A 27291-nucleotide genomic window follows, 5' to 3' on the forward strand; every position below is an offset into this window, starting at 1 on the left:
AGAGATTCTTGTCAAGTTTTCTTCTTAGTCATGTGAGGAAAAGGAGATGGTTATATGCTAATTAGAAATGAGTTAAGCTACAAATTGCATTGATTCAGAGATAGGTGTGCATGTATGTGCACACACAATTTCCCTAGAAAGAATCTGTTAAAATACGTTGTGAAAATGGAAAGTAAATGTTTTTATTTCTTTATGTTGCTTATTGCAAAGTGAAATGATAGGCTAGCTAAAATTTAGCCCAACAAAGCGGTCATATTGCAGTATGTTTTGGTCCATTTGCTTTTAAAAATCTGGGGGGTAGAACTGTGCTGGGATTGTTTCGTAGTGTTGTCTTTGAAGTTCATCCTGGAACAAGAACTAGTTTATTTTTGTTTTATCTACATTTGGAATGTATTTTTGAGCAATATTTGCAGTTCTGGAATTCTGACGTTTAAAAAAAACAGCAGTAAAAAAATTGGGTTCAAATAAAACTCAAGTCTATTATTAGATGGGTGATTTTATAAGTGTTTATTAGAAAGCGTCCTGAGTGTCTCTGGATGGCACAGACTGGATTTTGGCTTTCAGCCATGAAGCTGATGGCTGCTGAGGGATGAGAAGAGGTTTGCTGCTGGGGACTATGGGAGTGATTGGTCTCAGCAGGTGCCTGATCACGAAATGTCTCTCCTGCTTGCCTCCCTCTCTGTCTCAAAATGAGCTTCCCAGAAAATATAGACATGCAACTAAGTAGGAGGAAATGTTTTTGGTTTGGCAATTTTGTGGTTTTAGAAGTCTGCTGCGTAACATCAAAAAAAAAAAAAAAAGTAGCTGTAATTCATTCTTGATTTAAAAAAACTTTCCTCATACTGCAAGTACAGAATTAAAACAGATACATCAAGGTTTTCAAGAATATTTATGCTGCTTAGAAATTAGTTTGACTCACAGGTAGCCTGTTTTATAATTTTTAACAATGGCACCTACTTTTTTTTTTTTTTTTTAAGCTTCTCTTGGATTTTTCAGGATGTGGGTGGAAAAAAAAAGTGAAATCAATGGATTTAGTTTCCACTGTGATAAGGAATATGGGGATCCTTTCTTTTATTTTTGGTTCAAATATATAAACAGTTGTACATACAATCCCCAGTATGTATATAAACTTGTTGTTTGTAATGATAGCACGCAGTTAGAGAACCTAAGAAATGTCAAAACCAAGGCTCCTGGGCAGAGAAATTTATCTGCAGTGGGGAAAGTGATCTAAATTATTTCAGTGTTCAAATTCCTACTGCTGTGTTCAGCGTGTGCTTATTTTAAATTATTTTTATGTATCTGTTGCTCTGATTGTATTGCTCTTTCCAGTATCTGCCATAAAACTGTGCCCTGTAGCTGTACCACTAGCTTGTTACAGCTGCTTCATGAAGCAGGGATGCTGGCCGGCACTGCCAGGCGATGAGATTTCCTAGAAGTACCAACCTCACCTCCCTTCATTAGTCAGATCTCTTATCCCCAAATCTGTAGGTGTTACTTGGAAGTTTTATCTGCTATATAAAGATAAGGAGATTACTGCTCTGGCATCTCTCTGCATACATGGTTCTTCAAATAACAGTCCAGTGATTTGTTAATTAAGCTGCGTTTGTGACCCTCGCTATCTATAAGGCAGATTCAGTCCCCTGCTTGCATGGCAGATCTCTCACAGACACAGCCTGAAGCTCTCCCTGCTTCCTGGGATGTGTCTGCTCTTTTTCCTATCTTCAGGACATGCTTACCAGCCATATTTTTAATGCAATTTCAGCTTGGGGTTTTGCTGAAAATTTTACACCTACCACTTGTGCATGCAGAGTTTCATTGCCAGAAGACAACAGTTTAAGAGTGACTTCTTGAAAGGCACATCATCTGGTTTCTTGTGAGTTGGCCACTAGAATTGCATAAGTAAAAAGTGAGTTTTATTTATTTGTTTTATTTTATACTTGTATGGAAGGTGTACTCCCCCGCCCCCCAATGAAAATAGTAAGAAGCCTGCTTTTGGAGTCTTGCTGCTCGAATGCTTGTAGGTTGCCTTCTCATCACTAATTACATCATATGTGGATTGTGCTCATTTGCCTATATTCTGAGAAAGCTGGATTTTATTCACTTCAGCAGTCCAACTACAAGGCATGGTGATCCTTCTGACCTTTAGCTTTTAACACCCTTACGTTCCATTCCCTTTTCCAGACGTTGCTGTCAAATGTCAGTAGCAGTTTAGAGAACTGTTTATGGCCTTTTTCCCCCCGCCAAGGTTTGAGGATCTTCCCTATAAATAGCTATGTTGGTCATAGTGTTCTGTGTGCTCATGGGGTTTCCTGACCTGGGTTTTATAGTAATTGGCTCTCTTACCTTAGAAGTTGGGTCTGAACTCCATTTTTTTTGAGGATTTTTGGCTTTGTTGTTGAAGTCTCTTGGAAAATGATCCACCGCAGAAATTGCAATTCTGATGAATTTAGCAAGCCCAGAAGTTTTCTGAAATTAGTGCATCTTCTTTTTCTGTCTGCCTTCCTTGTATGGGGTTTGCTCTGCTGCCTTCCACTTGTTAGCAAAATTCAATTTCACTTCTGGGTGAAATATTTGTGTTCACCTACCATGCTGAGGGACTAACTGCGATTTTGAATCTGACAAGATGACAAGTCTTCCTACCTTTCACTAAGATAATGTATTTGATAAAATACAATTAACACCAGGTAGAAGGATTTTTCAGGGTTTGTTTGAATTGTTGGCTGTTATTTTGAGTATTAGGCAAAAGTGTTTGTCTTCAGATGCTGTCAGATACATATCACAGCTGTCTTGTATTGTCCCTGAGTTTTTAAGGAAGACTTAACCACATCTAGTAGGCTGATGGTGTACTTTCCACAAGTCTATTGACAGGTGACATCCTTCTCATATCACTGTTCATATACAAATACAAGAAGTCCCTTGTATTCTACGTGTCTCTAGCCCTTTGCCAAGGACTGTTTTCAAGATTTAGCCTTACTTCAGTTGTTCTAGAAGTGTTGTGGAGACTGATGACTGTAGTTTGTGGCTGGTCATTGTTGAAAGGGATAACTTCTTGGTGGCTACTGGATGCACTAAAAGAGAGGCTGTAGACAATGTGGATGAAAGGCTTACTTCTGCCTTCCCTCGAGAAGTCGCTTGCTAGTATGTGATTTTGGCCCAAGGAGAACTCCACTTTTGGAAATGAAGATGAAGTAATTTTGTCGCTTCAGCACCTCTCTGAAGACATAGCACTTTTTTTTTCAAGAAACAGACTCAGACTTGCATGTAAAAAAAAAAAAAAAAAGAGTTGTAAGTTTTTGCATGTGTAACTTCCAAGCATAGATTCATAAACCTAAACCTCCCCTGATGCAACTTGAGGCCATTCCCTCTAGTCCTGTTACTAGTTGTCCGTGAGAAGAGGCCGACCCCCAGCTCCCCACACCTTCCTTTCAGGTAGGCCTGGCAATGAAGTCTCCCCTGAGATCCGTCCAGACACAAACAACCCCAGCTCCTGCAGCCGCTCCTCACAGGACTTGTGCTCCAGGCCCTTCACCAGCTTTGTAGCCCTTCTCTGGACATGCTCCAGGGCCTTGATGTCCTTCTTGTAGCGAGGGGCCCAAAGCTGAACACAGTGCTCAAGGTGTGGCCTCACCAGAGCAGAGTACAGGGGGACGATCACCTCCCTGGTCCTGCTGGCTGCACTATTCCTGACACAGGCAAGGATGCTGTTGGCCTTCTTGGCCACCTGGGCACACTGCTGGCTTGTGTTCATGTTAGCATTCACCAGCACCCCCAGCTCCTTTTCCTCTGCACAGCTTTCCAGCCACTCTGCCCCAGGCCTGTAGCGCTGTATGGGGTTGTTGTGGCCAAAGTGCAGGCCCCAGTACTTAGCCATTTTGAACTTCATCCCATTGACCTCTGCCCATCCATCCAACCCGTCCGGGTCCCTCTGCAGGGCCTTCTTACCCTCCGGCAGATCAACGCTTCCACCCAGTTTGGTGTTGTCTGCAAACTTACTGAGGGTGCGCTCAATTCCTTGAAGAAGCAGTTACAGCTTCTTGACTGTAGGAGAGGGAACGCAACTGGAAACAAAGAGGGAATTTGCACCACACAGGACTGCTCTCTGTAGCCAGATATAAAGTGATCAACAGATTGAGGACCATGGGTATGTCAATGCATAAATCTTGCTATGTGTTGCCTTATTTTTATTTGTATTGTTGGTAATTAAACCAGTTGAATTCAAATGAAAAGATTAATTTATTGTTCAGTCAGGGTCAATAATGTGAACTTTACAAAGGTTTCTGTTGTTAAAGTGCTTCATTCAAGTGGACCAAAGGCAGTTGAGTTGAACTTCAGCAGTGACCTTGATCAAAGACACGAACTTTTCAAGAGGCCTTTCTTATTCTGTTCTGAATGTGCTGTGGGTGGCTGGGACTATAAACCCACCAAGAACAAGGCAAAACAAAGTCCTCTAACTGGCCTGTCTGCGGTGTTGAACTTTTGACTTTCTAGTATTTGCAGCTGGAGAAAAGTCAGTTTCACTACTAATGACGTCTTCCATACACATGAGCAGCCATTGACAAATACATAAACTTTGAATAGATGGCTTACATTGAAAATCTAGTATGGAAAAAAAAAATGGTTTAACCTTCCTCTCTTCTCCTCTATGAGAATTTTCTGATGTGAAGAGATAAGAAACTGAAATGTAGTGTCCAGGAAATCTTGTGTGTCAATCCCTGTGTCAGTCTCTTAGTTATTGCACAGCTGTCAGACAGTGAAGTAAAAGTTGAGTTTGGTTTTGAAAAATGGATAATGCTGTGCAATGCTTTTCCTGTCATTCACATGAAATAAGAAATTATAAATATTGCTTTACCAGAAAGAAAGATTGTAGATATACTGTAACTTCCACAGGAACATCCTCACAAAGGAGAAATGATAACTTTTTATTTTCCATTTCCGTTTTTATGAGCACCACAGTGTATAAATAATCTTTTGAGGTCCTGAATGACTTATGTTTATATTCCTTGAATACAAGATTCTCATTTGCCATTTTCATGGTATTTCAGCTTAGTGACGGTGGAAAGGCAGCCCGAGCACACGTGGGGATTGGCGACGTGGTTCTCACCATTGATGGGATAAGTACTGACGGAATGACTCATCTAGAAGCACAAAACAAGATCAAGGCATGTACAGGCAATCTGAACATGACTCTGCAAAGGTAAGGCAGCTTTTCTCTCTTTTTTTTTTTTTTTTTGAAGGAGAATTAATCATCATCGTAACAGTTGTTTGGAGGATAAAAACATGTAAGTGGTTTGGCAAAGTGCATAGAGTTAAATGGCCGTGATTGAAAGATACACTGCTGTAGCCTGAAATGTGTCTTGATTTATAGCATTTTAGAAAACTTATTAGTTGTTAATTACATGAATAGACAAAGACCTTTTCCAACCTTCTGTCACCTCCTCTATATTGTATGAAGTCTATTTCCTCTTTGTTTTGAATTTCAGTTTCATTAACAGTTTTTAATTAAAAAACAGGTATCACCAGACTTTTTCTCCTCTATTCTTCCAGTTGACTGGGGACATATCTTTTTGTGTCAAGTCCTACATCGTTATTTTATTTGTAAACTTCCTGTTACATCTGGCTGCCATAGTATCATTCAGCTTCCTTTCTGAACTTCCTGCATTTGGAACAACAGCTAATGTGGCAGACCAGTCTTTTTTTTTTTTTTTTTTTCCCTTAAGAGTCCTGCAATAGTTTTGGTTGAGTATATCCCCATAAAAATTTTCTTGAACCATCAGTAGTGAGATTGAACTATTGCATAGGTCACTAAACAAACAAGCACTAAAAATAATGAAACAAAATGTGAAATGTTCTTTTAAACAATTAGTTTAGGACCTACTACTGGAGAAATTGCGGGAGGCATTAGAACACTATTAATAGAAGATCTGACCTTATTTTTGGTTAATGAGTTGATGTTGCATGTAAATGGTAACAAAATGGCAAAGTATGAAAAGCAGTCAAAGTGAAACAAGATATAATACTCAGTGCTCCACAAAACTGAACTGTGCATTGGATTTTGATTGAGAGGAAGTGTGTTCAATTTTTTTTCAAGACAAAAGTGAGGTACAACACTGACCAGTTCCAGAAATTCTGTCATCTTAGTAAATAGTTGGCTTCTATATAGGTCTATTTATTTAAGCATTACTTCCCAATATATTACCTCCAGTTGAATCCCCCTACTACAGAATGATGTATTTTTAAAAAAAGTCAATTCTTGAGTTACATGGATGAAAATACTGCAGCTCAGTGTTGGAGCAAAATGTTTCTCAAAATGCTGCTGCGGTTACTTAAAGTTGCAGCCTCCTTTTGCTAATTGCAGTTTATACTATAGAAGTTAGAGCTTGGGCCAACCTCCCCATTCCGAAATGTACTGTTTCTTGAATTTCAGCATACCGCTGTTACCATGAGACTATATTTTGGGTGAGGTTGGAAGAAGGGAGTTGGATGCTCATGTGCTGGTTAGTGGAACCGAAGCAGGAAGAGCAGCAGCACAAGAAATTCCTTTAGACTCTCAAAAGTCTCCCGGGGCTAAATATTGGCTTTTATTAGAAGACTGCTATTTTTATTTAATGATGTGAGTGAGCATCTTGCATAAAAATCGGCCCCTGAAGCCATCACATAATGTGAACCATCTTTTCTTGTTATCAAAGAAAATAACAGCCGTTGTACCCTGCTTGTGCCCTCCTTCAGCAGTGCAAAGTTCTTCAGTGAGCGTTAAGTCCCATAACAGTATAACTTCACCAGTTATTACCTTTTCTGACATATTACACTGCCTTTATTGAAAGGAATACCCCTCTCAGAGTGCAAAAATAAGAGATGACATGGCTGTAGGTCTGATTAATGTCTAGTTCTCCAGGGTGGTGGTGGTTGTTCCCAGCTCTACATGACATGTAGTTAGGTAGTTGTTTGAGCACTTTCCTTTCTGAGAGAGTACAGTTTCGGCCTTGCTTGTTGTTTCTTGTTTTGTCTGTTGTCCTTCTGTACTTTGGTCCTAGCTGCCCTTAATAGGGGATTCCTTTTGCTCAGCCTCTGAAGAAAGGAATGTCTTGTGGCGTGGCTCATGCCTGAGGCATCTTCTCCAGTGAAACTTGTAAAGTTGGCATTAAGAGATTCTTGATGAAACAAAGGTATTATACCAGCTCATTGGAAGAATCATGCATCATGTCGAGTGTGTCATTTGCTTTTCGGGTTCTCAACAAGGCAAGCAGGTCATTTGGAAATGCACTCTCCAGGATCCTACTGAGTCACCCCTGCAGGTAACCATCAGTGTAGGGGTTTGACCCACTTTCTCCCACCATTGTAAACTGATGGGCAGGGCTAATATCAGATATCAGAAAGGAATAGCAGGTGTGTCCCATTCAGGCAGTAACTTGTCTGATTGGGTGCAGAGATGACTGCTCTGTGGTTTGAAAATCGAATTAATCATGAGTTTAGCCCAGTCCCCTCCTGTTCTCACCCTTCCTACCCTGCCTAGGAAGTGACTCACCGGCGTCTGCTACCTGACGGCTGAAGGCTAAGCTGGGTTCAGACTAGCAAAGATCAAAGAAATAGCCTCAGCTCCCAGCATCTGGGGGTGGGACAGATGTCCGTCTCGTGGCTGTGCTGCGCTCCCATGGGCTCAGCTGATTCTAATTCTGCCTGGATCCCATGAAACCAAAGCCATGGGCAGTGCACTCCTGGCTCCCCTGCCTGTGAAAGATTTGCTTTGATGGATTATTTATTTTTTTTAGACTGGAAGAGAGTGCTTTGGGAAGCTGGGTTGGCTCACGCTATCTGCAGATACTGGTTGCCCATGGGAAGAATGACTTGAGGGTATAAACAGGGTGGCGAGATAAGACATTTTAATATTGAGAGATTTCCATAATAGTATCCTTCTGTTGCTGTCTCTTCTCTCAAAACAAAACCAAATAAAGTATTTTGAGCCATTATTGCTCCCATGAAAAATTAAAGAGAAGATACTGTCAATGTGAAAACAGTGTTGGTGCCATAAATGGAAATAGAAAATCTTTTTTTACATATTTTTCTTTTAAACACTTGAGCTTTTGTATACTTCTACATAGGCTACTGATTGCTTGAGCTATCATATAAGAATGCTGAGGTTAGTCCTAAAAACATGTAAAAATTTCTAGACAGTGTTCCTAGTTTTCTGCTGTTTTAAACAAAAGCAGAGGTCAGTTGGTCAGTGCGTTACTTTGGGGACCAAGAAAACTGGAAGGTTGTTATGGCTTGAGCTAATGGCTTTTGTAGCGTGAGCATGTCCATGCACTGTTTTATGAAAGATATGAAAGAACTCTGGTGAAGGCAGTCATAAGAACCAAAATGTGTTTCCATTTGGTACATTTCTGGTGGTAACAATAACCTTTGTTCAAGATAAATGGTAAGCACTGTATACTCATCTATGGATGCTGCTTTACCCGTGATTGGTTATAATTTGACAGAGTTTCGTGTAATCTTGAGCATGTGGAAGTGAATGTGGTCATACAGACTTTAGCGTGATATGAAAATAATTGCGACATGAGGAAAAATTGCTGGGTACATGACCTGCCTCACAATGGAACTGGTTGTGCAGCTTGCTTGGGAGAGAATAATTAAAATCATCAGAGCAATTGTTAGTTGAAAATAAAATTTATTTTATATAGTTACAGCTTTTATATCTATGTATATTGTTACATATATACACATATATACTACTATATATATTATATATGTACATATATACTATATGTATATATACATAGTATATATACTACTTCATGAATATATGTGCCAAAAACAACAGAAACAAGTCCTTATGACCAATTTCCATATTATAGATATTTTAACTTGTTACAACGTTGTACTGCTGATCAGGTTTTCGCTTGACTTCACCTGTTCCTTATGCAAAGTGAAAATAAATAAATAAATAAAATGAAGAGAAAGAAATTAAGGTGCAAGAAGTAGTTAGCCCGGCAGGCGTATTTAAAGCAATGCCTTCAGAAGCTTTGGTTACAGCTTGAAAGGAGTATGTTTATGGAGGCAGATGTTCATGTACCTCTTGTGAAAGACCAATTTAGATGTTTTGTAACTGTAAATGAATGTTAGCGTAATATTTGAAGGGAGAATAAAAGCTTCCTTTCTTCATGTGTAAGGCAATATCACATACTGTTTTATATAAATATTCTGTCTTTGCCACTGGAAAGAACTGGAATTAGAGCTGTCATAATTGAAAGCCCACTTTTCTTGGAGATTGTTTAAATGCAAACAAAATTGTAGTTGACAGCTGTGTACAGCACTAGGTGCCTAATATTTCCACGTGGTGGGAACTATTTTCAGGTAGTTGTCTTTAAAATTGATTAGTTCTGGACATAACTCTTCCTGGTTAATATGAAGGTTATCATTTTAGTTCAAAATTTTTTTCAATATATTTTGTGGATGTTATTTGTTCATTTTTCTTACTAGATATGGCTTAAAAACAAGGGGGTGTATTTTCTTATTTTCTTTTCCCTTTTATAATGGCTGATTTTAGCTTTTCCTTGCTTTTTGCACCCCAATATTTTATTTTTCTGTTGAAGCCCTTCTGTCGATCTCATGAGGACAGATGGAAAACAAATGCTTTTTGGTTATATATTCATCTTCAGTATTTATCAAGGACTAAGAGCCATCACCTATTTAAAATATTGTTTTGAAGGATTGTTTCTCCAGACTTCTGCCTTAATGATTCTTTGGAATTGAGAATGATAATTATTGTGTATTTCTACTCTTCCATGGGGGCATGATACCCCTGAAAATTCTGGAAACAGTGGCAATTGGCACCACAGGGATTAAGAAAAAACAAACAAACAAAAAATAGAGAAAACCTGGAAAAGCGGTGGCATGTTCTTTTCTTCGTTTGATTGTTTTGTTTTTATAATATGGAACTTCTCTAATTCATAAAATTCTCTAATTCATCTCTCCCTAAGAACTTAGCCCTTTAGGACATAAGGCACTGGGATCATTTGGCTTGAGAAGAGAAAGGAGGGGGGGGGTTCTTGAGGTTATTTAACGCTCTCTCACTATATTACAGTGCTTCAGAAGTCTTTTTTGGGTGCTGTATCTCAGCCGTGAACAGTTACTTTAACGCTTCTTCCGCCTCTGCGACAGTTGACTTCACGGATTGCAAATGAACATGGGTGTTGCAATGCAATCAATGCCTATGTGTTTTTGTCTTGGTTTTGTCCAAGAGTCTCTTGTGAGGCTAGAGCCTGCTGGGCAATTGTGATGTCCATGTTGGCAGGACAAATTCAGAGCCAAATTCCGATGAGCCTTAAGGCTGGGTTCTACAAATTACTAAGCCCATGTATTTAAAACAGTGACATTTATTTTACCTTCTCTCCTGAGTATGAAATCTTTATCACAGTATTCTCCCTCATCTTTTCAGGTTTTCTTTCAGGAAATACAAAGTCTAGACTTCCAGCTTAAGAACATCTGAAATTCTCATGGTTTACAGTGGGGTAATAAGGAAAAACTGTTATGGATAATTTGATTTCTGTTTTGTAAGTTCGCTTTTCAACTTAGCCATTTCAGAAAGGGTTGTCTGCAGTAAGACTAGCTCTGTATGTTTTTTACTCACTATTTTTATTGTTCCCAGTCTTGCTTTTAATAAAAAACAATGAAATGATATTACCATTTATTTTGTCAAGAATCCTGATACACTAGGGAAATGCACAGGAAGAAGAGCTTTTTGCTGTGAGTAATTTGTATTCTGACAAATTATACGGACAAAATGTATAGTCTCATTTCCATCTTGAAAATAGGGAAGCGAGACAATTTGATATAGACTAAGTTTTAAGAACCTTTTCAGTGCTTTGTTCCTTAGGTGTCAAAATATTCTGCTAATGTAGCCTGGCTGTAAACTGTTTTGTCTCACAAAAATAAAAATCAGTAGTGCAGGAAATGGTACCACTGATCAAAAGAGCCAGGAGTAGCTGTTGTTACAGGAATCAGAAGACCTAAAGGTTAAAAGTCTCCATGGAAAGGTGAGAAAACAGTATAACAACTAAATAAAATGTCAGGAGAGGTTCTTATAATAAAAATAAATTCATAATTAAACAATGAAGTAAATTAAAAAAGAATCACTAGAATAATAGAAGTATAGGAAGGATTTCAAATTACTAACAACATAAGTTTCACTTTAGGTGATGGTTAAGACTTGTACTTAAGGTTTATGAGTCATGGGTTGCTTGGGGTGGATATTTTGTTTCCATAAACCATATAAGGATAAACTTATAAGAAAGCTATGATAAGAATGCATTAGGAAGTCTTATTTTTCTCCCACTTTGGTTTACTAGTCATCCTTGTTTCCCTTACATAGGCATTTTCATTTTATTTTTTTTTTCTTCAGTTATTTGCTTTTTTAGCATATAAAATAAGATTGTATTTCCTGTGCTAGTTGAATATATGCACTAAATTTGTTTAAAAGATCACGGCGTGAGTCTTTTTTTTTTCTTCTAAATTTGACAATATGTTTTTGCTGGAATTCTTTCTGTAATAGTTCTTGCATTACTCCTGTTTTAAGGATGTCTAAACTGAGTGTTGGCTAATTAAGGAAATAAGCACCGATATCCCTTCTGAAAATGAGCTGAGACATGGGAAAAAAATAAACTTGATAGAGGTCATATGGGTATGAGTATGGAAATAACTATACATTTGTTGTTTAGCTGCAAGTCAAAAACTTTGGGAACTTATTCCTCAATCCTAGATTGTTGCCCTCAATCAGTAATATTAGTTTTGAATAATTATGCCTGAAAATAAACTGGCTGAAAAATAGTGGTTCCCAGACAGAGGTTTGCACTTATTATTCGTATATGTCGCTAGGCTTGGAGACAATGGTTGTTCAGGTAGCTTGCTCAGAAGAGCTGCTTATAATGTTGTGAAACTTCAAGCATTCCTGTTGAAATTTGTTATTGACCAGAGACTTTTCTAGAAGTTTTACTAGAAAGTAAATGCCATTTACTAAATGATGAGGAACTTGAAGTCTTAAAGACTTGGTGTATTAAAGATATCTGTCTGGAAAGCCAGTCCAGGCTGTACATCTTGGGAAATTGGTATAGATGTGTTTGGTAAAGCTTTGTTACTTAAAAAACTGTGGCTCTTCTAGGCCAGACTGGGTTGAGGACATTGGGTTTGCAAAGCCTGAGGCATGCGTGGCTGTGAGGGTGGACATGCAGCAGCCTGTGCCAAGAAAAAAGGTGTTGGTGTGACTGTAAAGAGGGGCATGAGACAGGTTTGGAAAGTCAGGGGGAGAAGTGAAGGGCATCCAGAGAGGGAAAGAGGTGAAGCAGATTGGAAAAGTATGAGAGGACTGGGGTGGGAGGAAGCCAGATGGGTAACAGAGAAGGGCGTGAGTGGGCTGCCATCCACATCTGGAGCTGTCAACAGAAAGATGTCAAGCTCTCGGCTGAAGTATTTCTTATTTCAAAGAAGAAAATAAGAGCAGTTATATAAGCTTTCAGTAGTCTGTAAGCTCAGAACAGTTGTGGTTTGTGGAATGAATTAACTGGCTTAACGATGCAGGTAGGGATCTGTCTTGCTTAGCATATTAAAATTCCTGAGTCTTTTTGGTTTTGTTTCATCTTATTGTTTTGATGGAATTGGAAGCACCTTTCCATGCAAAGAAGTGTTCAGGTTACAAAGCCAGGTATTTAGAAATAGGAAAACTTGGTAATAGAAGAGCCTCCATTAAAAACAAAAACATATCACTTATGGCTGCGGGAGAGAGCCTGCATGACCAGGCAGGAAAAGCAATAAGGCAAAGCAGAATAAAACATCCCTCTGAGCATATTGAGTAAAACCGTCTGGTGACTGTTATGTAGTCCATCTCCTGGTTTCCAAATTCTCTATTCCAGCAGCACAGAATTCATCTGATTTCAGAAATCTGAAAATACTTCACGACTCTGACTGTCCGTGAGCCAGCAATGGGCCCCTGTGGTATCCTGAGCTTCATTAAGAAGAGTGTTGCCAGCAGGTTGAGAGAGGTAACCCCGTCCATCTCCTCAGCCCTGGTGAGGCCTCACCTGGAGTACCGTGTCTAGTTCTGGGCTGCCCAGTACAAGAGGGACGTGAGTCTCTTGGAGAGATCCAAGTGGAGGGTTACTAAGATAGCGGACGGGAGCACCTGTCATATGAGGAGAGGCTAAGAGGGCTGGGCCTGTATAGCTTGGAGAGGAGAAGACTGAGAGGGGATCTTATCAATGTGTATAAGTATCTGAAGGGAGGGTATCAAAAGGATGGAGCCAGGCTCTTTTCAGTGATGCCTTGTGACAGAACCAGAGACAACGGGCACAAACTGAAGCACAGGAAGTTCCACGTAAATTTGAGAGGGCACTGCTTTACTGTGAGGGTGTCAGAGCACTGGAACAAGTTGTCTGGAGAGGCTGCGGAGTTTCCTCCTCTGGTGATATTCAAAACTCACCTGGATGTCATCCTGTGCAGAGTGCTCTAGGTGATCCTGCTCTGCAGGGGAGTTGCAGGAGAAACACTGCTGTGCACGGTACAGCCACCAGGTGCTGGTTAGAAAGCCACTTTTAACTTAGAAATTTGCAGAATATGTTTTTGAGCCTGTTTCTTTGAAGTAAATACTATGAGCTCTGTGCAGGCTCCTAAAGTTCTTGTCAGCTTCATAAACACCAACATCAAGGCTTGGACGTGAGGCACTGCTGGTCTGGAGCCTGGTGGTTTTCACACCTCCCTCAGCTCTGCTGGTCATGTTTTGTTGAAGACTTCCTTCTCCTTTCAAAGCAAGGACTGTTGTTTTCCCTCACCACATCTGAGGCTGCGACTATTGCTGTGTGGCTGAGGTGCAGGGTGATAGCTGACCTGAAGGCTTGAAGGCTCATATGTTTACATCTTAACAGGAGCTTCTCTGAAGCTGAAAGGGTTTTGCGTGTGGCCTTTTATGCAGTATGTTGCAGTGCAAGCAACCCAGTCACCCTAGGGCCTTATGTTTTCATCTGGTTTCGAAATTAAGCAGTGTTGGGCAGAAGACTGTGGGAAGAATTCAAAGCTAATGGAGACTCTGGTTTCTTCTTTGCATGCAGAGGTGTCTTGGTCTGTAAACGTTTGCACTTCTTGTTTATTGGAGCCAAGGTAGAAAGTTTTTGCTCCTTGTTCGGCAGCTGAACAGGTTTTGCTGGCTAAGCCATGCCTTTGGAAAGTCTGCCCACAAACTAAATAAATGGAAGGGTTCATCTCTTGCTTCCAGCTGGAATTCAAAACCTTTTGTTGTGCGCAGCATTTTGCTGCACGTCAGCTAGCAATTAGATGAACCACAAAACATTCTGCAACTAAATGAACCTAACTAAAGAGTTGCCTTGAAGATCAAAGGAAAGTTGCTGGGATGGAAATGGAAGATTGCAGGGTAAAAATGGAGTTCAGTGGTTTCTGTTTTTTGGGGGGTAGTCCTTACACATCTGCCAGAAAAATGGGTGGGAGTGAGGGCTAGCTAAGTGATAGTAGCATTCCACATCATGGTGGGTACCTTAGAGCCTTGTCGGGGATCGGTAGGGCTGCAATGAATAAGAATTTGTAAAGGTGTTTCAGTAACACAGGAGCATAAATACATAGTGTACATAGTAAATTTATAGTGGAGTATGCCAGTTACCATGGGCAAATCATTATTTACTGAGCGTCAAAATGTTTCCTTCAACTTTAAGTTTAAAGACTTTTTTTTTTTTCTGTATAAATTTATGTGTGTAACCAAAATTATAGTAAAAAATATATATATACATTTCCCCCCTACCATGTCATTAATACAAATGCAGGAAATGTCTAGTTATACAGAGCACTTAAAAAAAGGAAAAAGAAAGAAAAAAAAAAAAACACAAAAAAACAAGAGTCAAAGAAAATGAAGTAAAGCCCTGGAATTAAATATTTATTTCAGTGAAGAATGAAGAGGAAGTATGCACTGTCTTTAATGTCTTTTTTTTTTTTTTTTTTTTTCTTTTTTCCCCTTTCTTCTCCTGGTTTATTTGCCCCCAGGGAAATGAAAAGGTCACCTTTAGCTTGTAACAATTTAAGCAAATTTACCTTTGTGCTTTATGTTTTATATCTACGTACTGCTGTGGGCTGAACCACAGTTCAGTCAGATTAGGAGGTGATTTCAAAATCCCACCCTCATTGACAGGAAAATAAGGAGGTCGTCATGAACTCTCGCAAACTGAGAGCCCATAAACACAGTTCAGGATACCTGTCCTCATATTCTGAGTCCTTAATGGAATAAGCACTAGCCGGTTGCAAAACCCTTGGGGGGATAGCTCAGATTTTATGATCCACAGAGGTTTATGAGCAGCCAGGTTGGAAATTTTGCAAGTCTTGTGTAATCTGAGAATCCTTTGCTGAAAACAAAGGGAGAAAGTGGTGGGTTCTCTGTCTGCAAGGGATGAAGTCGTAACTAAAGGGCCTTAACCAGTATTCTTGCTTTGTGCTTTAACTAGTGGGAAATGTCTATACCTGTGCTTTGTACAGGTCGTTACATAGCATAACAAATCTGACAAATATGGTTAAATCTAGTGCCAAAATGTATCCTTTATTTAATTTGCTGTTTTCATTAAAAAAAAAAGTTGTTTTCAGACAGGGAAGTAAGATTTTTTTTTTTAAGTGGTGTGATTTTGCTGAAAGACTTACTGTAAGATCAGAAATCATGCATAGTCTCTCCAATATGTCAGAGAATAGAATAAATGTTTACCACTTGTTATTATATAAACTGTCTTCTTTAATTCCTATGTTTAAGATGAATAGGGTAATAATTGCCTTCTGAAATAGTTCCACTACATGTTTGGGGATTAAATTACTCTGATGTACAATGATATGAGACCTTTTAAAACAAAGACTCAACTGTTAAAATAAAAATAATACAGTGAAAAGGATTATGCAAGTTTTAAAAGCAGTTTTACACAAGCAAAACATTAAAAAGTTCCTGTACATCAAAACATCAAGCCAAAAGTATTAATATAAAAGTCTATTTTCTCTCTATTTTAAAACTAAACTCTACTTTAAAACTAAAACTATTAGCTGTACTCCAGCTGAGATATGACGATTGATTTCTGTCTGTGAAGACAGGATCAAAGATACTTTATTCAAATATATTTTATCTGAAGCTGTGTAATTACTTGGAAATACATGGAAGTTAGAGCATCTCATTCGATGTCAGCACGTGCATTCTTCCAGAAAGTGAAGAAGCAGACTTGAGGGGTTATCCTTGTGGACAGCAGGGAATTGTCTAATGTACTCTGCGTGGTTAAATTTCTATTTTGTGCTGTAAGCAGTAAACTAATGTTTGCAAGCTGAAATTTAATACACAAGATCTAGGCTGATTGATGTGGTAACTAGCATTACAAAGAGCCTGACCGTTGCCTAATAGTAATCTTCAGACTGCAAACTCCTCGATACAGTTTTGCTTGCCTGTTAAGTCGATCAACCTCACTTTCCAAGCAGTCTTTAATAGCAACAGCTCTTCTAATTGGTAGATTGAATGAGTTTCCAAGCGTTACATATGTGTATGAAAACAGGAATAAAACTAAGCTAATCTTCAATTTGGATCTCTAATAAATCTCTTACTACAAGAGTTCGTTTTGCTGACTGTTGATAACTGTGCGATATGCTATAAAGCTTCTATTTAATAGGTAGATGTGGCAACTTCCTGCATAAGGGTGAAGCATGTGCCCTCAGCTGACAATGCAATACCAGCTTAGCCTTTCCTAGTCATCGTTTCCCAAATTTTCAAGATTTGCAGTGGCTGCAGACGTTTGCTCTGGGTGATTTTTAGTTTTTGTTATCACCTCTCCTTGCACAGCATAGAAGAGTGAAAGGAACATGCATCCCTGGGGGCGTCAGGTGGAAGTGAGGAGCTGGGTATATTTTTCAGAAAAATGCAGAAACTAAAATATTGAATTCTTCCTGTCTTCCAATTTTGACTGTTAATATGTGATGGCATTTGTTCTTAATGTAGCTTCCTAGTTTGGTCCTACTTTTTAGTTCATCTCTACAAAAGGTTCACAGCTGTATTTCAGGATGGTAACTTTTCCTCCCATGTATAAATAATCCTGAATATGATGTGTTTTGTTTTGTTTTGTTTTGTTTTCTTTAATGAGTTACAGCAAGCCATCAGAAAAGTACTATTTTTATGATTTTGTTTTATTTTGTTTTATTTGAAGTGATAATCATCAAGTATTACTGTTCAGGAGACTGTTAACACAATTCTGGCTTTCATTTCCTAATTTTGTAATGGACTTCCACAGTTTTCACAGTGATGGCCAATAAAGCTTCATAAACACTGCAGCACAATTTAGCAGAACATTTGTTTCTTTAGTAATATTATCTGCTGTGTGAGACAACTAATTGCAAATTTACATCTAATTACAACTTTATTTAAAATGGATTATTTGCAAAATACATTTTCTGTAAGTGATCTTGATATTTCAGATGTTGTTTTTATTTGTCGGAGTGGATTTAGTGATTAAACATAGTTTTAAATGCATGGTTTCTAGTACCACTTTTGGATTTGCTGAAGGCTTGGTTTGGCTTCAGTGTTTTATTTCATAAAATTAGAAGGTTCCTCTTTTTCTTCTGCAGATAATCTTTATCTACTGTTTGCAGAGTAAAATCTGAATTTTCTTGGTAACTGTTGAGGTTCTGAGAACTTCAGTGGATGGTATTACATAAATTATCATGATGACCAGCACCATACAGTTTAATTCCTTGTGGACTAAAGTGTCTGTGTTCTCCCTCCAGATGTTTTCTTGTTGCCAAGATCCTACTAGGCAAATACTTATGATTAAATTTGTTCCAACCTTTCAGTGATAACATTATTCTGCTTTGAACTGCTAAATAATATGTGGATTTTAGAGGGCGCACAGGTTCCACTTCCCAAAGAGGTTTTTCCTATGAGAAAATATGCAAAGAAAACTGTGCTCTTGGAAGCTCTGGTGCAAAATAGTCTGCAAAGTTTCATTGCCCTGTAAAATAGCCCTTTGATTTGCATCTCTTAATGCTGCTGTTACTTCAGTGTTAGAAGTAAAATTGAGCTTTGCTTGTAACTTGAATAAGAAAGCTGTGCACATGTTGGTTTTACGTCCCACCACTGCCTCACATTTTCCAATAGGACGTGTTTTGGCCTGACACTGAATAGGATGTGTTTCAGTGGACGTGTTCTGGTCTGAATGGTAAGCCTGAACAATCATAGAACTGAAAAATGGCAGGGAGGGCTTTGTCTGAAAGAGGAGTGTGCTGGATCAGTGAACCTGTTCGTCTGGTATCCAGACCCGTTCTGGCTGGTATCTGATGATTCAGCTGAGAAGGGGGGGGTGAGAAGTAAACCCCACTGAGAAGGATGGCTTTGTAACCTCTGTGTGGTGAAAACCTGGGTGCTTACACAAGAGATGTGGGTTTGATTATCATAAACATTTGTAACTAACAATTAAATTGGGGTCTTATGGGTGTTGGCTCTTGTATCTGCCAATGTAACTCTCATCCCAGGCAGGCTGACAGCATCAAGGTGATTGTGCTCTGTGCAAATGGAAACTATGTTCTCACATTGATTTTTTTTCCTTTAATTGTTTTTTCCTCTAGCTTTGAGCACAATGTATCACTTCTTTCACTTAACACATGGTGAGTTTGCCAGGAAGAAAATGTAAATCTTTATCCACTTCTGTGCACCTTTTCTGCTTTTGGCAAGGTCTCCAGCTGCTCTGAGTCTTTGTCAACTTTGTCATTCAAGACCTGTGCTAGGAAGTGCTGAGGATTCTAACCCTCACCCTTCAGTTCAGTCGCTGCTGAATACTTATTCCCCCCAGAAAATAAATAAAAAAAAAAAAGCATCTTGTCTTTGCAATAGTTCACGTGCATATTATTTCATTCATGGAGATGCAGCAACTTCTGGTTTTGACAGGGCTTTGGAACCTAGCTGGGGCAGAGCCTCACAGGACGTGCTTTCCTTCTGATCTCTTGCTCTTTTTTGTTTGAGCTCTTCAGTGTTTGAGCCTCTGCTCAAAAAGTGCTTGGAGCAAAAAAAAAAAAATTCCATTCCTTCTTGTGATGAATAAGGTGGCTTGAGAAGATGCTACCTCATCTTTATAAAGGTTTTGAACTGCCCTTTTAACCTGATGTATTTGATTTTTGTTTGCTCTACAATCCTCCTATGTCCTGCACACGACCTGACACTGCTGGCTGCTGCTGGAATTGTCAGATATTTGTCCTCCCCAGGCCCAAGGCAACTAATCAGTCCAAGGGGAGCATCTGATGCTGCCTCTGCAAAAATATAAGATGGCAAAGACTTGCCCTCGAATCTGATCCATGAAAGTTTAACAACAAAAATGGTAGCAAAAAATGACATGGAGGAGAAAGCAAACAAACAAACAACTTGCAAATATTTCAGGAACACTTCAGGTAGTAATTGTCCTGCTGAAAAATTGGGACTAATTTACTCACTTGTCTTAGACATTCAAAAAAGCACTTGACTGGCTATGGCGGAGTTGTGTCCCTGTGAACCAGAACTGAACTTTTTTTTTTTTTTTTTTTTTTAACTTAACGAGATTTACTTCTCTTATAAACTAAGTAAATGGTTCTTATTCTTGTTTACATGTATTTTCTCAGCTTAGTTTAACTGAGCTTGATGTGAGCAAAGTGTTTGGTGCATACTTTGTAAATTGTTGGAGAAAGTTTAGGTCTTAGGTTTTTTTTTACAGTATTCTTGTGTAAACTGAGTATAATCTATCATTAAATGCAATTTGCAAATGATTTCAATCTCTGTCACATTTAAATTCACAACAGATTTATATGCTTTCACATTTTTGGGTCTTCAGTATTCCCCTGAATGCCTTAGAACTTCTAAGCTTATAATGTCAGCTGAGAATTTTTCTCCCACAGTTTTGGCAAGCTTTGGTGTCCTAACTTTCCTAATTCTTATTAACATGATATTAAAATACCACTGAAAAGATTAATTTATTTTTTAAAAAATGAAGATTTGAGAAGTTAGTTTTACGCAGTGGCTGAGCAGAAATCTTACAAAATAAAAACTAGTGAAATTTAAGAGTCTGGAAGCCATTGTCTTGAAACAAACACACAATTTATAGAGAATCTGTCAGCAGGTGAGATGCTTTCTAAGCTGACGTTTGATGTTGCTTTTGGATAATTAAGTTTTCAGGGGGTAATTAAATGGGATATCTGAGAGGCAGTTGTTTTGAAAGGCTTGCTTTGTTGCTAATCTGTTTGCTACATTCAAGCTATGACTGCTGCTTTACTAAGCCGTATGTTTCAACAGAAAAGAAAGAACTATGGAAAAAGTTTGAGCTTCAGCAGAGGGGACTTTTAGCATTTGCTTTTGGTAGGAAAACAACCAAAACCAGGCTAGCTAGTCTATTGACTGTATAGCATCCCCTAGAATTCCTAAGTATCTATGCAAAGAAAAAAAAAGGAATGTGTAGTACATTCCTAAAATGCATTATAGATTTTAGAAAGCCAAAATTGTAATGAGCACAGTGACTTCAGAGCTAACTAATGCTTCTCAATTACTAACAGATTATTTTTCCTTTACATACAAAGCCACTCTGCCAGAGCAGACTATAAGTTTCATTGACACATGGAGTCACTAAAATACACATACTGTGCTAAGCATAATATATAACAGTTTTTGTGAAAACAAAAATGTGTAATATTTTCCATTCAAGGCTTCTCAAGTACTGAAATTCATAACTGTGCCTGCTATTGATAGTGATCTTGGAGTCCCTTGGCCAGAAGTGTTGCCAGTTATCTCCTTTCCAAGTTTTGGAAGGAAGGTAGGAGCTCAAGTCAGTCATTATCCACCAAGTCTTGTTAACTCATAAACCACCGCCACATTCAGGTGATAATGAAGTGAGTGCTGGGACAAATGTTTTTTCTTTTTTTTTTTTATTTTTCATTTTTTAAACCATCTCTTGGAGCTGCCTAAAAAGCAGCAACATGAATAACATAATTATAAAGTATTTTTGTAGGATTTTTATACCAATTACACTTTTTGAAGTGTCTGTAGGGGGCTATTTTGGAGCAGTGAGCTTCTAGTGTGATTTCAAGCAAGTTGGGTAGGGGCAGATTGAAGTTCCCCCTCAAAAAATGGGGAACAAAAGGAGATGGGACAATATCAGGTTTCAGCACAACTCAAGTAAACAACACAGTGGTTTAAAAAAAAAATCAGAAAAAAAAATCTTTATCAGTTCTCGGTTACCATATTAGGAAGTGTTTTTGGCAGGAAATGTTGGAGAGAAGAGATTTAGATGTCTCACATAACTGAAGATTGTTTCCTGCATTTCCTAGCCACCTTTCTGAAAAGCTGACAGAGTTTTTTTGGTTGGTTGGGAACTTTTTTAGGATCCAGGTAAATTTCAGACTTAATATTTCAAACTAAGGAATAAAATCTATAGGTCACTTTGCTGTGTTTTTAAACAAGTGCTCCTTGCTTACATTTGCTAAATATTTTAATGACAAACAAAGTAGTTGTTGCAGATAGTTTAAAAACAACAATACTACAACAAAGACCAAAACAAACAAACAAAACCAAATGACAAAAAGCAGACAAAAAACCACTCTGCAGATGGTTTTATACACAGAGGTGAGGAAAGTAGAATGTCAATGCTAAAATTAATACTATATCAAATCAATATTATCGTTGATTATTAAAAAAAATAATGGAGAAATACATTTAATGTACTCGTAAGGTGGTACTAATCTGGTAGATTTATTTTGTCAGGGAGGATGGATTCCTACTTTAGAGGTGTTTCTTTATTTTCATATTAGGAATAACAAAAACACTTTGAAGTAAAATACTGTTATTAAGTTCAGAATTTCTCCTGAGATAGGAGAAAGTTATTTGTTTAATGAGAAGGATTTCATCTGGTGTTATTTGGTGTTATTATCTTTAGATAATGCAGCCTGAGGCACTTAGCATCCTTCCTGGAGAAAGATAATACCTTGCAGGGCTCGACCTGAACTGTTTCTGCCATATTTAGCAGACAACACCCAACTTTGCTCAAGATCTGAATAAAGGACACTGTGAAGCTGTTCCTTTTGTTTCCCTCTTTTTTTTTTTTTTTTTTTTTAAAGGTGGAGAAGGTTGTAGATTTTTGTAAGTCTCTGGCAGAAGATGTAATTTCAGGGACTATTTTTATTTTAAAGCTATGCCTTCAATTTTGATCATGGATATTTTTCTTGGCTGAGATGTGTTTTTTCTTTTTCTTTTTTTTTTTTTTTTTTTTTTTCCCACAATACTTTAGCACGAGAGAATGTCTCCTTGTTAGGATGAGATACCATGAATAGCTGCACACTGTGGGTGAGGCCAAAAGGAAGTATGGGGGTGAGCTGCAGCAATTGCAGACATTAGATATTTACTCTTCCCTACCCTATTCATTGTATAATTCACCCAAATGATTTAGTTCTTAAAAAATGCAAAGAATTCATCTAATTCTTCTTGTGATGCACCAAGTTCCTGCTGTTTGCTTTTGTGTTTTAAATACCAAGATAGACTTCTCTCATCATGAGTCACCAAATTGTTTTTACCTTTTGACTTATTTGGCTTTTTTTTTTTTTTCCTTTTTTATGTATCTGCCTGCCTGCCTACATTGACTGTTGTTGTGTGGTGGTTTTTGTTGTTGTTTTTCTGTTTTGGTTTGTTATTTTTAATTGCTTTTCCTGAGAAGGATCTGTCAGACTTTGCTGCTACCCATTTAGGGAAAAATGTGGGAATGAAGATACAGTATATGCCATTTGTGGTCCAATACTATCCCCTGGTATGGATTACTGTGGCTTGTTAATGGTCAGACAGGGATGCAAAAGGAAAAAAGAAGGGGGGAGGGGGCAGATATGTCTGCAGGGTCCAAAAGAAGCTTGTATTTCTGAGATGGTGGATGGGGAGATGTTTCATTATGGGACTGGGGAGCTGAAATGGTCGCAGTCATTTCAAACTCTCTGCAGCTCTGGGGCTGGCCGAGCTTTATAGAAAGGTCATGGGTAGGCAAGGACCAACCCCGGTGAGAGCTGTCACAAAAGTCAGGTATTGTGCATGTGGCTACCACAACTGGACACAGCTGGAGTGAGGACCATGGGACCATGTTTGGACCCTTTTTGGTGACCAGAAGAAAGCATTTATTTTTTGGCTTCCCTACCTTGCTATCCATCCCAAGCTTTGTTTAACTACACAAGTCTGTGAAGAGTCGCTTTCCATTTTTGCATGAGATTGCAGAAATCTTAAGCCTTGCACAGATCGTTAAAGTATTTTCTCCATGTTTGTGGACATTTCCTCTTGGAGATAGCAGTTGACCAAGAAAAACAATACTGGTTCCTGATCTGCTTAACATAAATGCATTAAGAAAATATATTTGGACAGTTGAACTTTTCATATTTGTCAAAAGAGATCGCCCAAGAAGTGTAATTTACTGTACAGAGACCAATGATTCATGTTATTCATGTCCTAGCTCCAAGTCAAATGCATGCCTAGAAAGCATTGTAGGGAGCAGCTGAGGTCTGGGACTTTTTTCCTCTGAAAAGTGCTTTCAGGATCGGACCAAGGAGTAGCACTCCACACCATGGCTCACCAGAACTCCATCTTTTAGTAAAAGAGAATTAATATACTACATTTGATCCATTTGTTATCAAATTAGCATGCAATTACTTGTAAGAAAGGTTTTCTGCAGTCAGTGGTCCAATACTTCCTGAGCTCCCATATTTTAGGTAAAGAATTTAAACGTTTCCTTAGCCCCTCAGCAGATTTTCTTTCTAATGCTGTTGAAAACGGGTATAGGATTTTCTGTTTAACTGGTCTCCAGGGCGTTTTGCCATTCACAATCTCATGTTAAACTTTTCTTTCCATTCTTGCTTTGACCTGTGCAACCCATCCATTACATTTCTGGAATCTCAGAGGCTCATTAATTAGCATGCAAATTGTGGTGTCGTTGACCTCACTCATTTATTTTAAGCTATGTCCATAGCTATTGAGTGAAAGACTTAGGGAAACAATGTGGTGTTGGCCACAGTTTATCTCCAAGTCTTAAAATAACACAGATACCTCAGAGAGTGGCATGATCTTTAGTGACATTTTAATTCTGTTGGCACACTTTAAAATAGCCAGCTGGGACATCACAGATAGACTTCAGTTTTGAAGCCTTGCAGTCACCATCTGAATGCCAAACTTTTGAGGAGCAAAATAATGCATTTATATATAGATGAAACAAGCTGTAATCAGACTGGCCTCGCAGCACATGCCAGTAATTGTGAACAGCTGCATTAGAACAATGCAGCTGTTAAAACTCCTCCACGCCCAAGAATACATCTACTTGTCTGGTCCAAAGATCACTCCTGGGTGTATCGATATGCTTTTCTTAAGAACAGAGAGAATCATTAGGGATGCAATTGTTTGAAGAAATCACTCCTTGATTGTATGTTATCAAGGGAGTGTTGGGTATACGCAGACTAGCAGAGATTGAGAAAACAACCCAAACCCCTTCTTGTACAGCAAATGAACAGTATCTCTGCTTTGGTGTCTGGAACCTCCCAGGCTTTAACTGTATCTGCAAAATGCACAGTGCATAATTGCAGCTGGATTAATGTTGTTTGTAGACTGTGCCTGGTTGCTCCTTCCTCTAATGGGCCAAAAGTGCCTGGGCAAATGTTGAACCAGTTTACATGGGAGTAGGTGAGAATACTGAAGGGCAAGGCACTCAGATGTGGCAAGATAAGCTGTCTGTGTACACGTGTGCCCTTTTCTACAGAATCTGTACTCTAGGCTCTGATTGAGAGAGGTAATGATATGGAAGAATGGGTTTGTTCTTTTTTTTGGGAAGAATTGCTCCTCTGTTTTTATGCTGGTGGTGGTTACAGGGTTAGAACAAGCCTGGCCTCTATGGGTAGTAGAAGAGTTACCATTTTCAATTCACTTAAAAAACAAGACCCTTTAAATTGTACATACCAGCAACTTAATCCAGATACTGGACTGGTTTTGACATAGAACGAGGCTATAACATGCTCAAAGACCTCAAAGTCCCAGTGACTGAACCTGAGGTTGAGGAGCCAGCTCTTACATGTGTTACTACCTGCATAAAAACTGATCACATTTCTTTGTGCTTGCTTTCCTATAGTATTACACTAATTGTTTAGTTTCACATTTGTTTATGTAGTCAGAAGTATTTGCTTGGTATGTGTTACTTTTAGTTTAAACGCATTAAATGTAGGATGGGTACAGATAAGAAAAATGAAGTGACTTAATCATTAAGCCGTAACAAACCACTAACAACAGAAACAAAAATGCTGGCATGCTCAAGCCTCTTCTAGCATGCCATTGTGGAGCTATAAAAATTTGTGGTGGGAACAGGTAATGTTGCTCTTTGGCCCGTTTCTGAGGCATATTTTGTGCCAGGGAGTTTCTAAGGACCAGAACATGAAACTGAAGAAATTCTTTCACCATGGTGGAAGCCAGTCATACTGTCTGTGCTGCTTTTTCCCCTGGAGTTTTCATTGGAGAAAACCTTTTTGTGGCCTCTGGTTCAATTGCAAGAAGTCACGTCACAAAAAGAAGGCCAAGAACAAAGATGTCAAGCTTACAAACCAGGAAATATCCAGGGAAGCCTGTACTTCTGCCTGAGAAGTTTCATTGTAGAAGTCTTATGTGCTCTGCGTGCACTAACTTCCTAAGGAAAGCAGTGGTACAGGTCTCATTTTGCCTGCGTGACCGATTTCCAAACAGCATGATTAAAAACATCTTGAGGCTAACATGACTGTACTGCTTGTAGTGCTTTGAGACACTGAGCGATGTTTTCCCTCCCCTGTATTAATTCCATGAAGAAAAGTGTTAATAGGAAGACATCAGAAAGTCGAGGAAATGATTTTCTGCAAACGTTAGGCAAAACCTTCTTGCTGCTAATTTGGTTCTCCAGTACTGGCATTAGTCAAATGGCCATTGAATTCAATAGCTTAATGAGACTGCCAGAAAGACAGCAAGCTTGAATAATGGCTGTTTGACCCAGGTCCAAAAGTTTTCTGATCAAAAAATTTCAAAGCGCTGTTGGTTTCCTTCCCAGAACCTGAAGTAGCCTTGGGATTTGGCAATCATTTGGCAGTCATGCGTGAACAGTGGTGCTTCCTGTGCTCCTGGCCAAGGCTAGAGAAATGGAAAAGCTTACATTTTGGAAAGTGGAAACATTTCTTAGAATGCAATTCTTCTCACCTGTGAATTTGAAGAGTATCTGAACATATCTGAGAGTGAAATTTTGTTTCCTTTTTCTCAGAAAATTTAGGATTTTGCACTTGATATATTTTCTGGCTTGTGTGATATACTTAATGCCCTTTATTTTAATTCCTCTTTTGAAAATCAACTTAATCTTGTTCTTTTTATTTCAAAATCAAGAGTGGGAGAAAGATCATTTTCATTGTGTTCCCTCTATGATGGGTTCCTTGCTTCTCAAAGCCTGATATTTTACAGGCAGCTCACCTGACCCCCAGATCTAACCTACCTTGGTCTGCTCTGTAATCCGTATCGTTTTTCCCTTGGTAAACACTCATCTCATTGTTTGGGTGCCACAAATAATGTTACTTGTTTCTATTTACACCTTTGTTTTTCAATTACAGTATATGCCCAACACCTGTTAGTTTCCTCTGAAAAGCACATCTCTTCCACATGCAAGGTTTATGATGCTAACTTGTAGGCATTCTTTAATTATAAAAGGGTATGTATGTGATGATCTGTCAAAGGACAGTTGTCTCTAAATGGATTAAAAGAAGCTTACAGGGTTTAAAAATGGTCCGTGCCCATCATATGCTGAAAATAGTTGAAGTTAGCTAGAAGAGATAGCTAAATAACACTAATAATTTACATATAGCAGGTAAATGTTTGGATTCTTAATTCCAGATAGTAACATTTGGAAATATGTGAATGTGCTTTGTAAAGATAAGAGGGGAAAAAAAAAAAAAAAAAAAAGGTAAATATGTCAAGTGACCAGTGTTGCAGTGTTGTTAGGTAAACTGTTCCTAAGCATCTGCCCACAGGAAAAAATGAGACACCATTAAAAAAAAAAAACAGTCCTGTGCCATGCAAGATCATCTCTCAGCTGTTGAGAATCAAAATTGTCCTGTCCTGACTCATCAGTAGGGCTCTTTCTACCTCACTCTGGGAGACAGCATAATGAGAATGTATTAAAGATTGAGCGTTTGGAAATAAATGTGTTCTTGAATGATAGTAGTATCATGAAAGTGTAACAGAGTAAGAAAGATTTGTGGTAAAGCTGG

General features: G+C 38.6%; 1 protein-coding gene across 15 annotated transcripts in view; it reads left to right on the plus strand.

The window, feature by feature from the left end:
- The window catches only part of PDLIM5 (PDZ and LIM domain 5), a 129760-nt gene that overhangs the window by 34047 nt on the left and 68422 nt on the right, over positions 1-27291 (plus strand). For all 15 annotated transcript variants that reach the window (XM_068681728.1, XM_068681725.1, XM_068681724.1 and 12 more), the window contains one exon: positions 5043-5194. In XM_068681728.1, coding sequence (XP_068537829.1) covers positions 5043-5194 — 152 coding nt within the window. The remainder of the gene's footprint in view (positions 1-5042; positions 5195-27291) is intronic.

The sequence above is a fragment of the Anas acuta genome, chromosome 4, assembly GCF_963932015.1.
Source record: "Anas acuta chromosome 4, bAnaAcu1.1, whole genome shotgun sequence".
Taxonomy (NCBI): Eukaryota; Metazoa; Chordata; class Aves; order Anseriformes; family Anatidae; genus Anas; species Anas acuta.